Source organism: Strigops habroptila, chromosome 4 (genome assembly GCF_004027225.2).
Source record: "Strigops habroptila isolate Jane chromosome 4, bStrHab1.2.pri, whole genome shotgun sequence".
Classification (NCBI taxonomy): Eukaryota; Metazoa; Chordata; class Aves; order Psittaciformes; family Psittacidae; genus Strigops; species Strigops habroptila.
Genome location: NC_046358.1, coordinates 77,803,906 through 77,817,646, shown reverse-complemented (window position 1 = coordinate 77,817,646; position 13,741 = coordinate 77,803,906). Strand labels below are relative to the sequence as shown.

Sequence of the window (13,741 nt, the reverse complement as noted above, 5' to 3'; positions counted from 1 at the left end):
ACTGTAGAATAATCCTCAAGGATCCAAACTGCAGAATAGTCCTTGGTGTCTGCACAGCAGAAGAACTCAAGTGAACTGCAAACATCAGTTTAAAAGTACAGAGGTCAGCACAGGAGAGAATGGGAGAATTCAAGGTCACACAAGAAAGTTTGCAATTGCAACAAGATTAACATCCCTCCAACGCTGGTATGTTAAACATGAATCTATTCTTCATCTCAAGAGTCTGCTACAGGCAAAATTATAGATCTGTAGTAAAACTGTAAAAGCAGCCTACACACAAGATGAAAAGTGGGACTGCTAAAATTACTTTCAGACCATAGCAGAAACTAATAGCTAGGCAATAAGTATTTAGCATGACAACAGGCATATTCACAATGACTACAGCAATCACTAGACCATCAAAATAGACAGCAGAAAGAAATTTGAGGCCACCAGCAATTAGCTAAAGGAGGAACTTACCATGCTTTCATGTATGCCCACTTTGAGAATGCTTTAAACACATAAATACATTTATGTTTCAGCAAAAATTTTCTCTGTCCACGTTTCAATGTATTTTAGTTCAGTAAGCTGCACTGAAAAAAAGAATCAACTTACTCAAGTTATTGATGTGCTCAAGAGAAAAAGTCTCTCCAAATACAAGATTTCTGGTTCTCTTCCCAGTTTTGCCATATCCATTTGGTGTGGCTTCAGGCAAAATGTACTCTGACTGTCTAAAATAGAGATGACAAGTAACGATACCCACCTTGTTCTTGATCCTTATGCAGTCACACTGAAAATTCTTCAGAGAAGTAGGACTGGTTTCCCACAAAATGTTTTACATTGCCTAGAACAGGACTGCTAGCAGCTTGAGCCGTAAAAAACAGCATTTTTGACAATCTGATTCCCTTTCAGCTTGTCAGGCTTTGCTTTCAATATACATAGGATTTCATTTTAACCTGGTTCACTGGTTGCCCATGGAAAACAAAAACAACGAAATATCCTTTATTATAATTCATGAAATGGAAAATATGGCAAGCCCATACCCAACACCCTTCCTTTGTGGAATGAGGGTGTGTCTAAGATTTGTTCAGCACGACCTTTAGAGGGAAGCATTCCTAAAACAGTTCTTAAAATAAGGAAAAGTAGCTGTCAGGGAAGGTGCTGAAAACCTGACCTTCTGCAGTCTGGGGCCTTCTCCTCACAAAGACAATATGCCAATACTGTCAGAGAAAAGTGGCTGCAGAAATGGTGCTACAGTCTCCCCCCTGCAAATGATTTAAAAAGGTGACTGGTTGCAGCTCAATTGTTATCAAAAGAAAAAGAAAGAGTAGAAATTCAGGAGGACACCTCACAGATGCTTTAAACTCTCCTAGTTCTGTGGTCCCTTTTAATTCTTCCCGTATCTGAGCCAAAGAGCTTGAGCTGTTCTCAGACACTAGACAATTTATTTTCAGGACCTTCTGTACCAATGATCAAATGGCAGAAATCTGTTAAAATGCTCCTTTAGAGGTTTGCATCTGTTTTGAAAAGGATACCTCACAAAACAGCAGTGAAACAAGGTGGGAGAGCATCCAGTGATACTTTCAAAAGACAGGTCAAAAACACTACCAAGGAAAAAAGATTTAAAATCTCAGCAAACCCATGTCCCACCACCCATGCACGTCTTCCCTCATGACCTTGCCACCACCTCCGTTACCTCTCATCTGTGTCTGCCCTTGTATTCTGCTGGTGCTCAGCTCTCCTTGAGTCGAGCTCTGTGATGCTGCGTTAGCCTCAGCAGCTGCTTCCTCACCCCAATGCCTGAAGCGATCGGTGTCAATAAAAATCTAAACCAGAGGAAATGAAACAAAACTCAAGAAAAGGCTTCAAATAAAAGGAGTGATGATTTCCTGCACCATTCAAGTGACTTGAAAAATAAAGCACCTGGGAGGCAAACAGAGAATGAGCGGAATGAAAAGGAATTGATGGAAAGCTGAAGAGGAGCGTAATCACTCAGGAAAGGTGTGTGATGGATGTTTCCACATGCTTTTTAGGTAGTCAAGGAAAGAGTTTTTATCTGTCCGATGAATAAGGCTGTTCACTCATTGAACTTCAGTCTCAGAGTTGCCAGGTTAATGATACTCTGATTTCTCCTGGTCTCTGAGTGCAATGAGTACTTTTTATGGGATGGAGTCACGCACTTTCCCTAGCTCCAGCCAGGAGCTACCACCTTTACCAACTCTCATTACCTAAGCATGCTAGTTACATTACTAGTTAGTTACCTGCAACTCTGCTTATTCAGGTCATTCAGTGATAACAGATCATTCTTAAAGTATCCATTTGTAATTGAAATATTTCAGAGAAAAATGGATCCTAAAACCACAATTTGCTTTGGACTGATGCCTTAAGGATCATTTACTTTTTTAGAGAAGCACCTTCTATTCATCACTATGGTATCTGAGTGCCCCCTGAACAGACACTAAGTTTTGTTCTACCAACAGGAACCCCTTTGGCACATTAGCAGCTGGAGCAGCTGTTCCAGTGCTGGGGTTTCTGTGAGCCTAACTCAAGATAGGTTTATATGTGACAGAATTTTTAGGGCCTATCACGTTAATATTTTGAGAAAATAACATTATTTAATGTTACTCTTCCCACTCCTTGCTGTAGCTGTTAGGTGGACAAAGATGATTGATGGCTGGGATTCAGAGCAAGGATAATGATGAATAATGCAAGAAATGTAACTCAGCACTGAGTTAGATTAGTGGCTTTATCTTTCATTTATTAGAACTCATACAGAACTGTTCATTCACTTTTTGGTTATAATTATGCTGGGCAGTATCTTCACCAGGTAGGCTGTACAGAAGTGCATTTGTAATTTTGTGAAAGAACAAGAGAGTTACTCTGTTAGATTTATGCTTTGACACATAGGTGTCAAAGCACAGTGTGTCTGCTTGTCTAAGTATGTATCTAAATGTGTGTATATACACACAAAGGAACACACATAAATGTATGAAACTAACATTAATTGGATGTTTTTAATCTGTTCCTATTTGAAAAGTATATTGATGATACATAATCTTCTGTGCAGAATCTAAAGAAAAAGGTTTTGCTCTTTATAACAAAACAAATTCAAAGAAAAACCAAAGATTTTAATCTTTTGATTAAAATCTCAATTTTAATCAAAAGAAAGTCAAATTCATTTTCTTTTCAACCCATACTGCAAAACTGTAAACCTCCAGACCTCTACCTCTTACTTGACTTTGAATGCAGAGCAGCTGATGTGTGACTAGTTTCTTTCTCTTATCCTTTTTTCACATTAATATAACTTACAGCTCCAGAGCTAAGACTAGGATGACCCTTCTCCTTCCTCTAGACACACAACTGCATTCTATGATTCGAGCTACAGAAGGGCTGGCACATAGCACAACATGCAGAAATACTTCTCCAGTCTCTAAAAGACCATACTCTGTTGCTCTCTTTCTCCCACTGCCATCTCTTACCTGGAAAAGTAGTTTCTGCATCACAAAGGTTTGCCCCAGTGAAGTGCTTACAAAAATGGTATCTCATCAAAGAGTCCTAATGTGAGTAATAACTAACTCTGCTCTTGACGTCCCTTTGATTCATACCCAGTATAGTCAGTCAAACTACTTTTTAATTCCACGTCATTTCTTCCCAACAGAAGAGTATTGAAATCTTACTTGCTGGTCACTGTGACTGGTCCAAGGACATGTAGAGTGGCGAACAATCACCATCAATACAAGAAGTAAAAACTAAAGATAACTTCTCCTTTGAGTCATAAAAAATCTTATTCAACCCCTTATTTGATAAGCTATTGTAGCTTATTCGAGCTACAACGTGACAGAAGAATCTCCACTAGGAAGCTTCATGCTGTGGCCTGTGTAACCCATTTGCTTTTGGTTGACCCTTTCCAGATGTTTCTTTATCTCAATCATCTCAGAATTCGTCTGAAGAATTTGCTGAGGCTGCACAACAGCTTAAAACAGAAGCTCCAAGAATCCAATTTGGTAAAATTGATGTACCAACCTGATTTGAGAAAAGAATTCAATATTCAAGAGTTTCCTTCTGTGAAATTTTTTGTGGATGGCAGCAGGGAAGATCCCACAGACTGCAAAGGTGAACTGTCTTATGCAGTGATAAGATAATGATATGTAACAGCAGGATGTACCTATCTATTATGCTGCTGAGAAGAAAAATACAGATACTCAGATATAGAACAGGCAAGGCAGAGAACTGGCTTTGCCCATGATTTAAAATATACAATCACTTCTCTACCAATGCAATAACTTTGATTTTAATTAATCTTCCTGGTGTATAGCTGAACATGCTTTGCAATGTTTAGTTCACACAGCCAAATTAACTGCTGGTGTAATTCCACCCAGTGAGGAGAATCTCCCCAGCAAGATGACTTACTCCCATTTACACAATAAACATACCTAAATGAGTTATGCCAAACAAGAATTTGGTCCCAAACCTGCTCCGTTTGCACTCCTAGTTCACAGGTAGCATGCCTATGGCAGTAGGCTGGAGCAATACTCTGTGCATCTGACAATGAATCATGAATTCACTAAGTTCCTTAATAAAATTCCTAAGTTCCTAGCTATACTTCCTACATTAATATACTCCCTACGTATACTCCCTAAGCCAAGGAAAATAATTTTGCAATTTAGCCATCAGAGGGAGCTCATATGTGGCTCAGAAAACCCATGGAATTATTTGAAGCCTTTTACAAAAAGCTATTAAGCAAAGACAATAGGACTGAGCAATCCTGGGAAATCCACACATTATGAAGAGTTTTTCTTTCACTGAAAGTATATACAAGAAAGACTTTATTTTCCCCTAAATTAATGAATTTTTTCAGAGTTGATAAAATGGCAGGACTTAGCCAAGCATCTGTTACTGTGCTCTGAGCAGATACAGTTGAGTCACAAGTTTAATATAACCAACACAAAAAGGAACCTTGAGTTTGTCTCCCGAGCCTGTACACAACCAAGTGCTCTGATTTCTTTAACTGCTGAGCCCCCTGTGGCTGCTGCTGCTGAAAGCTGATCTTCAGTATTTTTAGTAACTTGCTCCTCATTGCTATTGAATTTCTTACCAAGTTCCCACCATCTAGACTTGTGCAAACAGCAACTTCTGCACAAATGCCACTGAAAACGTGATTTGCCACACTAAACTTTTATTAGAGGTGCTGCTACATGAGAGCAAAAGCACCTACCTTCAATCTTTGATTGTATCTATAGCATTGATAAGAAAACCTCTTTTAAACCAGTAAGCCAATCTGACAGGTACGCTTGTGAGAACCAGCGAAGACAGAAGTATCACAGTCACCCTTCAGCAGAGAGCTGCTATTAAGACACCCTAGCAAGGTGTTAGGAAACTGGCTTCTGCTCTGTGATTTGTATAAGATAGCATCAAGCATTCAGACCACATGTACCACCAATAATGACTTAAATTACACTTTGTTGACTGGTGAATGCTTATGTACAACAACTAGCAAAATCTGACCTATGGAATATGACTTTTAAACCACTGATAATTGGCAACTGAAAATGTGCAGTGACTGCCCAATGACTTCTCATACAGAGCTTGGTATATACTTTGTACCACAGAAGAAACTTCAAGAAATTAACTCAAGTATTTTATGGCAGAGGGAGTTTTTAAATGGTTGCCCTGCAATGGACATAGCGTGAGCGCCAAACCCTAGGCTTTGTAAAATCATCATTTACAATTCCGAAGCCAGAATTTGGCCAGTAGAAACAAGCTACACAGGCTGTTTAAAGCAACTCAGTAGAAATATTAACCACATGAAAAATATGCTGCGGAGCTGAACCACTGACATAAGCTGTAATATCTGCATTTAGATAGCAGAAGTCAGGCTGCAAGATCTGCATTTAGATAGCAGAAGTCAAGCTGCAAGATCTGCATTTAGATAGCAGAAGTCAAGCACTATGTGGCCACTAGATACTGCTGTATGCTTTGCTCTGCAGCCTATTCATCCCAGAGCAGATGCCTGCCAGCTTCACCTTAAAAAAACAGTATTTTAAACTAGTTGCAGTGCAGCCTGCTGCAAAATGACTTGATGGCAGTAAAATGGTCTGACTCAATTTTGATCTTGTCATATTGCTAAAATGCACAGTACCAGGACTTGCATCTTTGATAATCTACTTGTACTGTACATCTTGACTCTAGCACTTCACAGCATACAGACTTTTTCTTTTTCTTATATATAACTTTCATTAACCCTTTGCTGGACTCAGCTCTGGTCCAACAAGGATATCATATTCACAGAAATGAAAGGGCTACTTTACAGCTGAGATTCTAATCTCCTGAGACTAAATTTATGGCTCCAATTCCTCTGAAAACATGATAGCTACAAACTTGAAAAGAAACTCAAGATTCCTAAAACTCTTGAAAGCTTGAAGAGAATTTACCAAATAAACAGACTGTCATCTCTGGTAGCAGTAATTTGGAACAATCCAGAATTATAGGACGACTCTGACACCTCAGCTTTGTTTCTTGTGTCTAAACTGAACAGTGAAGCTGCAGCACCCAAGAGGTATTTCAACATGACTCTGAGCCTATCAGATCCCTTCTGCAGCACCGAAGGAACAATTTTGACATCTAATTTAATTGAAGAGACAGTTCAATAAAATCTGCAATTGGTTTGAAGTCATTTTGGATTAAACCTCAGGTCAATAGCTCTTTACAGCTGACTGTAATTTTGGGACACAGGAAATCTTGCTGAACAGGTTCTCTACTTGTCTAAATTTCCTCATCTCTATTCTCCATATGTGATTAAGCAGCTAATTGGACATACAGCCATTTACGGAGGTCCCAGAAAACACAGCACTGATCTACCATTGATCTTCTACAGTCAGCAATAGTTTAAACAATGACTAGAACCTGAGCTTGAATTGTGATGCCCCAGGCCCACACTGAATCAGTTCTGACCCCAGTCCTAAGAAGCCCAAGTCCATTTGTATTCAGCATCCTTCTGCACCCCCACTAACTCTATCCTGATTCTACAGAATTTTTTGTCATTCATTTTGATGGTTATTTCAACAATCTTTACCTTCCACAAGAGTCAGAAAAGCCTCGGCCTTTATTACATGGGTGAAAAGAAGAACAGGACCTAGCACTGTTTTAATCAACTCTACTGATCAGGCTGAAGCCATCATAAATGCTGATGATTTGGCAGTGATTGGCTTTTTTAAGGTAGTTCACTGGGAAACTCAAAAGGCTGGTTTCTGTTTGGGATATACTGCTTGCTATCATCACCAAATCCCACACATCCAAAAGACTCAGAACTTGCCTGAAACCTCCAGGCCCTCATTTTTCTCTGCATTTTCTATTTGTTTTTATCTTTTTCACACTTCTAAATAAGCAGCACAGGTGGAGATAAGAACATCTTGCACCACAGCACTCTTCCCAGGCACAGAAACCTACCACTCTGAGACCAGCTTCTGAGAACATGATGTGACAGCAGTGTTCGCACAGCCCAGGTCACAGCAGACCTTCCTGTATCCTCAGAGAAAGGGCTTCTGCCAAACCATCGCAAATTTGGTGGCTGGTGGGAAGAGGGCAGAACTATTGATCTACCTACCCTTACCTAACTCCAACCTTTTCTTTGGAGAGACTCAACCCATTGTTGGTGTGGGTCATGCTGCTACTGGAGCCTCCAAATGCATAAAGTTGTAATCACAGCCCAGAATTGTAACTGAACTAAAAATCTAGGGTTACCTGATCACTGATCACTGCATTTCTATTCAAACTCAGTGTAAAATCATAGGCACGAACAGTTGCAGGCTGTTCTGGTGAAGGAATGTTCTCTTCCTGATTAAGTCCATTAAAAAAAAAAAAGAGCAGTAAATATTGTCTAACATACTGGAGTACCTTCTCTTCCTCTTTCCATTTGATGATTTAAACAGCTTCAGTAAAACTCAGGGGGGCAGAGACAGCTCCATAAATATCAGGCTAACTGTGCATTTTAGCTCCTGCCAGCTAAGAAATCTACACGGATAGGAAGTAATAAAATATCTTACCGTGTATGACCCAACTCATATAGTCCTTTCTCAAGCAAATTCCTACGAATTTCCAGAGCAGAATAAGGTTTTTAAGATTTGGCAGAACAACAGTCAAGTAGTGCAAAATAAATTTTAGCTGTCAAGGCATGAAGTCAGAAGAGAGTAAAATAGGAATATTTTTTTCCTGCTTTTCAACTTGTCCTTGAAATCTTTCTTATCTGAAACATTCAATCAAGGATTTCCTATAACTAAAGAGACTTTTATTGTAGTATCTCTCTGCCTAGTTAAAAGCAGAGTGTCTGGACTTATACCTCAGCTGATAAGGTCCCAAGTGTGCTGGCTATGCTGGCTACAGTGGATAGTTCAAGTCTTAGGGACGTGGAAAACAGGATTCATCACCAAAATGCCCCATAGTAACAGAGCTAGTGAACACGTACAGCGTAGTAGGACAAACTGTGAGAATGCTCAGAGTGCCCAGAATTTTGCTTTGCAGCAATCTGCTTGCAGCCATTTATGAAGGAAGGCAGTTTCCCAGTGCTGGGCCAGACTGAGAAGCCCTTGCTATCGCAGTGATGCTGGAGAGCTCCCTGAACCACGCTGACAGCAAATACTGCCTGCAGATGTGTTTGACTTGACTCCATGATTTCACTCTGAGGCTGAAATGACAATAGATGAGCATGAGTTCGGGCATGTCAGAAATTTAATGGGTGGAAGCCAACAAAATAGCATCCAAGTAAATAAAGAGCTGTATTTGGCCTTCTATTAGTCACAGATTGTTCACAAATGTGAGTGCCAGGATGTGCTGGGAGAACTCAGCATATAAATTACTATTCATCTAGCATGAAATAATTGTCTGATTAAATCAAATCTGGAAGCGCCGTTGCCTTTCATCATGCTTATTTACTATTAGTCTGAGGGTGGACAGCACAGTGACTATTTGACAGATGTAGGAGTCAAGGTCCCTGCCTTGAAGAGCACTCAGTCAAAGCACCAAACACATCAGTCAGGTCCTCTTGCAAGCGGAGAGCCCTCCTCTCTAATCCATCACATCCTGCTGGTTGTATAGACGAGCTGCAGCAGGGAAGCTGCTGTTGGCATGATCCTTCCCCATCTGCAGAAGTCTCTGCAGAGTGTGGAAATGCCAGGGGATTGCTGGGCAGACGAGTTTAGTGCAAGAAGGACACAGGGAACCATACACATCTAGACCGACCCAGGCCAGCCAGCACTTGCTGGAAAGGTGAAGGCACTAGCAGTGTCATGGCAATCCTAGGATCTCCCCTGTTGTAAACATCTCCCCTTGGAGGTAATCATGGCAAGTTATACCCACTTTACAATTACACTCTACCTAACAAGCCTTTAGCAGCCTGCCTCACTAGTAGCTCTCACTTCTATACATCCTAGCAGGATGCAAGACACAGTCTTAATACATATTCTTTCTGGGACTAGGAACTTCACAATGACAGTGTGGAAGTTTTCCGTGAGACGGCAAGAGACGTGCCAGAGATGCCTTTTGGGATGACAGCCAGTGAGGACGTCTGTGCTAACTACGGCATCCAGAAGAACACCCTTGTTGTGTTTAAGAAGGTAGGAGTACAAAAGCCTAGGAAGCAAGGTGCAGTAGCTGCCACAGCAGCTTTAGGTTATGGAAAGGCAGTCTGGGAATTTTTCAGGTTAAATAATTTCCTAGTTGAAATTCAAACAGCTTATCACAAAAAATATCACGTGTACAGACAAGAGAGATACGTAGAAGCAAACAGCAACCTCTGGACAAATGATATCTTCAATATGGTTGCCTATATTCAGGCTCCTAATTTATACTTAGGCATCTTGATAAAATACCTTTATTTTACAACCCACGTTCTAGCCAACAGGTTCAGTGAGTTTTGCAGACATTCACCTCTTTTCCTTTGTGTTGATTTTGGCCAGGAATCTTTTATTTCAATCCACAACAGAAGGGTCCAACAACAAGAATAAAACTACACAGAAGTAGCACCAACATTTAGGCTATGAACTAGTCAGACCAAGGATGTCCTGAGTGAGTGTATGTCACAGCATATATATAGAAAAGATCTTACAGTATGTTAAGATTACCAAGCAAATTAAAACTGTCAGCTCTACCTCGAATTTTAGTTATAATCTTGTTCTGTAATCTAGCTGTGAGATTCTTTTTAGAAGTTATGGAATTTCAGTTACTGAGGATGATAGAATAGCAAAGCTGAGAACAACATTTTAGAGTAAAGACAGTCTCTTTGCTGATGTAGTTGGTAAGGGCAACAACCTCACAAAATTCACTATTTGTCCAAGGGAAAACCTGTGCATAATGAAGTGCTGGAAGATGGCAGACAGAACAAACTGGATCTAACAAGGCTAATCAAAACCTTTACCTTGGGTTTGGTCACTGAATATAATCTTGAGGTATGTGTATTTCGTTATATTAACAAAAGCCCCAGAAGAAAGACAGGAAAGACAAGAACCCATGCAGAAAAAGACTTAGAGAGCTATTCTGCTCCTTAGTGTTTGAGAATTTTCTTTGCTTGTTTGACTAGACTAGCCTTAAACACATCTAGAAACACCAGCGGAACCCAACAGGCAGGTCTTGGTCTAATCCACGCCAAAGGACGCTTCCCTCTGGCAAGGCATTGTTTCTTAGAAGAGGAATGGCTGGCCAACCAGCGAACTTGCCTGAGTACACAAACACCTCCTTCCTGTGGAGCCAACACAACGGCCTGAGCTGCTTCTGCAGTAACTACATCGGGCTGCAGGCTGGAAGGTCTTCAACTCTTCCACTCCCATGCAGCAAACAGGTCCTCTTGGCCAGGATGAGGAAGAAAGAAGCCAGCAATAATTGTTGTTAGTGCAGATAGGAAGGAAAAGACATGGAAATCATGGAAATACCTGCTTGCTTGGGGGACACCCCATTGCCTATGATCATGGTGGGGTGGCATGAGAGAAAGGGCAGCTCTATGCAGGGAAGGAGATGTAAGCTGCCGACACCACCCAGAATTGAAGGAAGTACCCCAACCAGGTCCAGCTCCCACAGCTGTTGCAGCTGGGCCTTCCTGGGTAACTCTGCCTTTTACTTCCAGCACATCTTCAGCCTTAATTCTTCAGTGTGTGTTACACAGGAGGTCAGACTGGCAGATCACCACAGTCCCTTCTGACTGTAAAAATCTATGAATAACAATGAGGCTTTCCCTGGAACAGAGAAAACACTCAGCAGCTGCTGTTTTTTCTCACTTCATCTTCTTTAAAACAATGAAAAAAATCCAACAGTTATGGAAATGATTGGGAACTGAGTCTTAAAAAGTAAAATTTGCAATAGCACGACTAAATGATACTGATACGCTGAGCCTCTGATTCACTGTTCTCCTTACAAAGAGTGGAACAGATGTTGAGTCTTTTGTTTCCCAGACATCTGTGAAGATTTTTGATGTCCCTGTTGAAAATCACATCCTGCTGTTCGCCCCAACGAACTCAGAGACGTTCAGTGAGATTTATGAAAACTACAAGTCTGCTGCTGCAGAATTTAGAGGGAAGGTTTGAATTCCTGCTTTGCAAACATAAATGCCAAAAGATCAATGGAAAAACACTCACCAACATTACTGGTAAAAGTACACTGCTGTCAGTCCATATTCTAAGTTTACCAAATCATTTCAAAACAGTATCAGCAACTATTCCTTAAGTTTGTTATGGGGACAAGCCAAAGAAGAGCCTTCACTTGAAAATTATTCTTTAAAATGCAACAATCACACAAACCAACACTTAATTCCAGCTGCTCCCAATAAACTTGTTTCTGATTTTTCAAGTATGACTTTGTAGGAGCAACTTCCAACCAAAGAGAGTTTTAGCAACGTTCTGGCAATTTTTGCCACCATCACATTGGTAAAGATATTGGATTACAGGTGTTTTATCTCTTTTGTCCTGTTAAGATTTATTAGGCAGAGCAATAAAAGTTTTGAGGGATAATTTAGAAGTGTTACTAAAATAGGTGATAGCAAACCACTGCAAACGACAGAGGGAAAAGCTTTGTTCCTTTTGGCTACTTTAGAACTTGTTATTAACTAGGATCAAAGTATGATGAAGTCCACAGAGCTGCTGGTTGTTGGACTGAGACCAAACAATGGTTGTACACAATTCCTTGCATTTAATGTAAGATCCTAACCCACTGCCAAGCTCCATAGGCGATTTCTCTAAAATGGCTAAACCAAAGCTGGAAGACTCAACCAGAGTCTTTCTTATCAGATAATGTTTGTCTTGGTGGATACTAATGAACCAAGGAATGGACGAGTTTTTGAGTACTTTCGCATCAGGGAGGCTGACGTTCCTGCCATGAGAATCCTAAATCTAACAAGAGAGGCAACGTACAAAATGCCTGCAGATGAGGTGCCTGTGGAGAACCTGAAGAATTCTGCCAGAGCTACCTAAACGGAAAGGCAAAGGTACGTCCATTACTAATAAGATGTCCCTTTACTACCCCAGCTAAAACACTGACAAATTTGCAAAACATCCTTTTTTTAATGAGAGCAATGTGCTGTTCTGATCATCAGCTCAGTAATTTACTCTCCTTCTAAAGCATTCATCTACAGTTGCTGACAGAGCTTTCTTCTGTATTTAACGACTGATGTAGGCGACTACAAATTTCTCCAGTACTCCTATATAAAAACTGGATAAATCATTTACGACACAATGTTTTAGTTGATTTCAGCTGATGTATTTCAGTGGTTTAAAAACTGAAACTCCCTATGTCTTGATCTTGCCAATACTATAATGGAGCTATTTAATTCCTTTAGTTGGGAGAGATGCAAACAATGACTGCAACAGATTTTGAGGATTTTGAGAAATCCAGTAAATAGAAAATTGAGTTTCAGAGTGGAGTAAGATTTGGTAGTTGTTGTAAGCAAACTCAGAGTGAATTGGCACCAGGAGAATCATTCCCAATGGTAAATGCAGTATTTGTTACCATAATGAGGCATCATCCTCCACACTCACATGAAAAATACATTAAAATGTTTTGTTTATTCAGTGCTCTTCAGGGTGATTTACTTTTGTTTCCATCATGAGGAGAAAAGATGATGTAGTCCATCTGACAGCAGGAAGAATTTAAGAGATTAGAGTAGTAGATCCTGATTTCAATGTTGGAGGGGGGCAGAAGGACAGAAGAGGTGGGGATGTCACCTCTTCTCCGCCAAGATCTACTTGAGTGACACACTCCCACCAGGGAACAGCTTCCATGGAGAATGTGTGCCTTTCTACTACTGCGCTGGGGTGTAAAAGAAAAGAAATTGCCAGCTAATATACTGTAAATTGTAGGAGTTCTGTGAGGACTGTCATTGGTGGTGAAGGCAGAGATTTATGCAGCAATGCACACTGTCTTGTGTGTTTTACATCACTTTTGAAAGCCAACAATAGGTAAGCTTTTCAGTAGTCTAGCTTCTGAACACTGGGCAAAAAGAATTCAGTACAATGAATGCAAACGTGTTCCAAAGGGTCATTTTCAGACTGTGTACTACGGAGTCTGTATTCAAGAGGGGGACGAGTAATTCTGACTTCCAACTATGCAGGGCTGCAAGACCCAAGCTCCCTGCTGAAGGGAGAGAGGGTAGTAGCACGTGAAGGCTGGCTATAAATATATAAAAAGCCCCACACAGTAATAGTGCACATTAGGTAGAGAAATGTCCCATTGGTCTCACAGTAACTTGAGCTAGAGTACAGTTCCTCAATGCTCCTTGTTCTTTCAC

General features: G+C 40.5%; 1 protein-coding gene across 1 annotated transcript in view; it reads right to left on the bottom strand.

The window, feature by feature from the left end:
- Nucleotides 1–594: 594 nt before the first annotated feature.
- IQCK (IQ motif containing K) overlaps nucleotides 595–13,741 on the bottom strand; it is a 249,192-nt gene continuing 236,045 nt past the window's right edge. The window contains exons 13-14 of the mRNA XM_030482268.1: nucleotides 1,676–1,805; nucleotides 595–710 (exon numbers count right to left, since the gene is read on the bottom strand). Of these exons, the coding sequence (XP_030338128.1) occupies nucleotides 595–710; nucleotides 1,676–1,805 (246 nt within the window). The remainder of the gene's footprint in view (nucleotides 711–1,675; nucleotides 1,806–13,741) is intronic.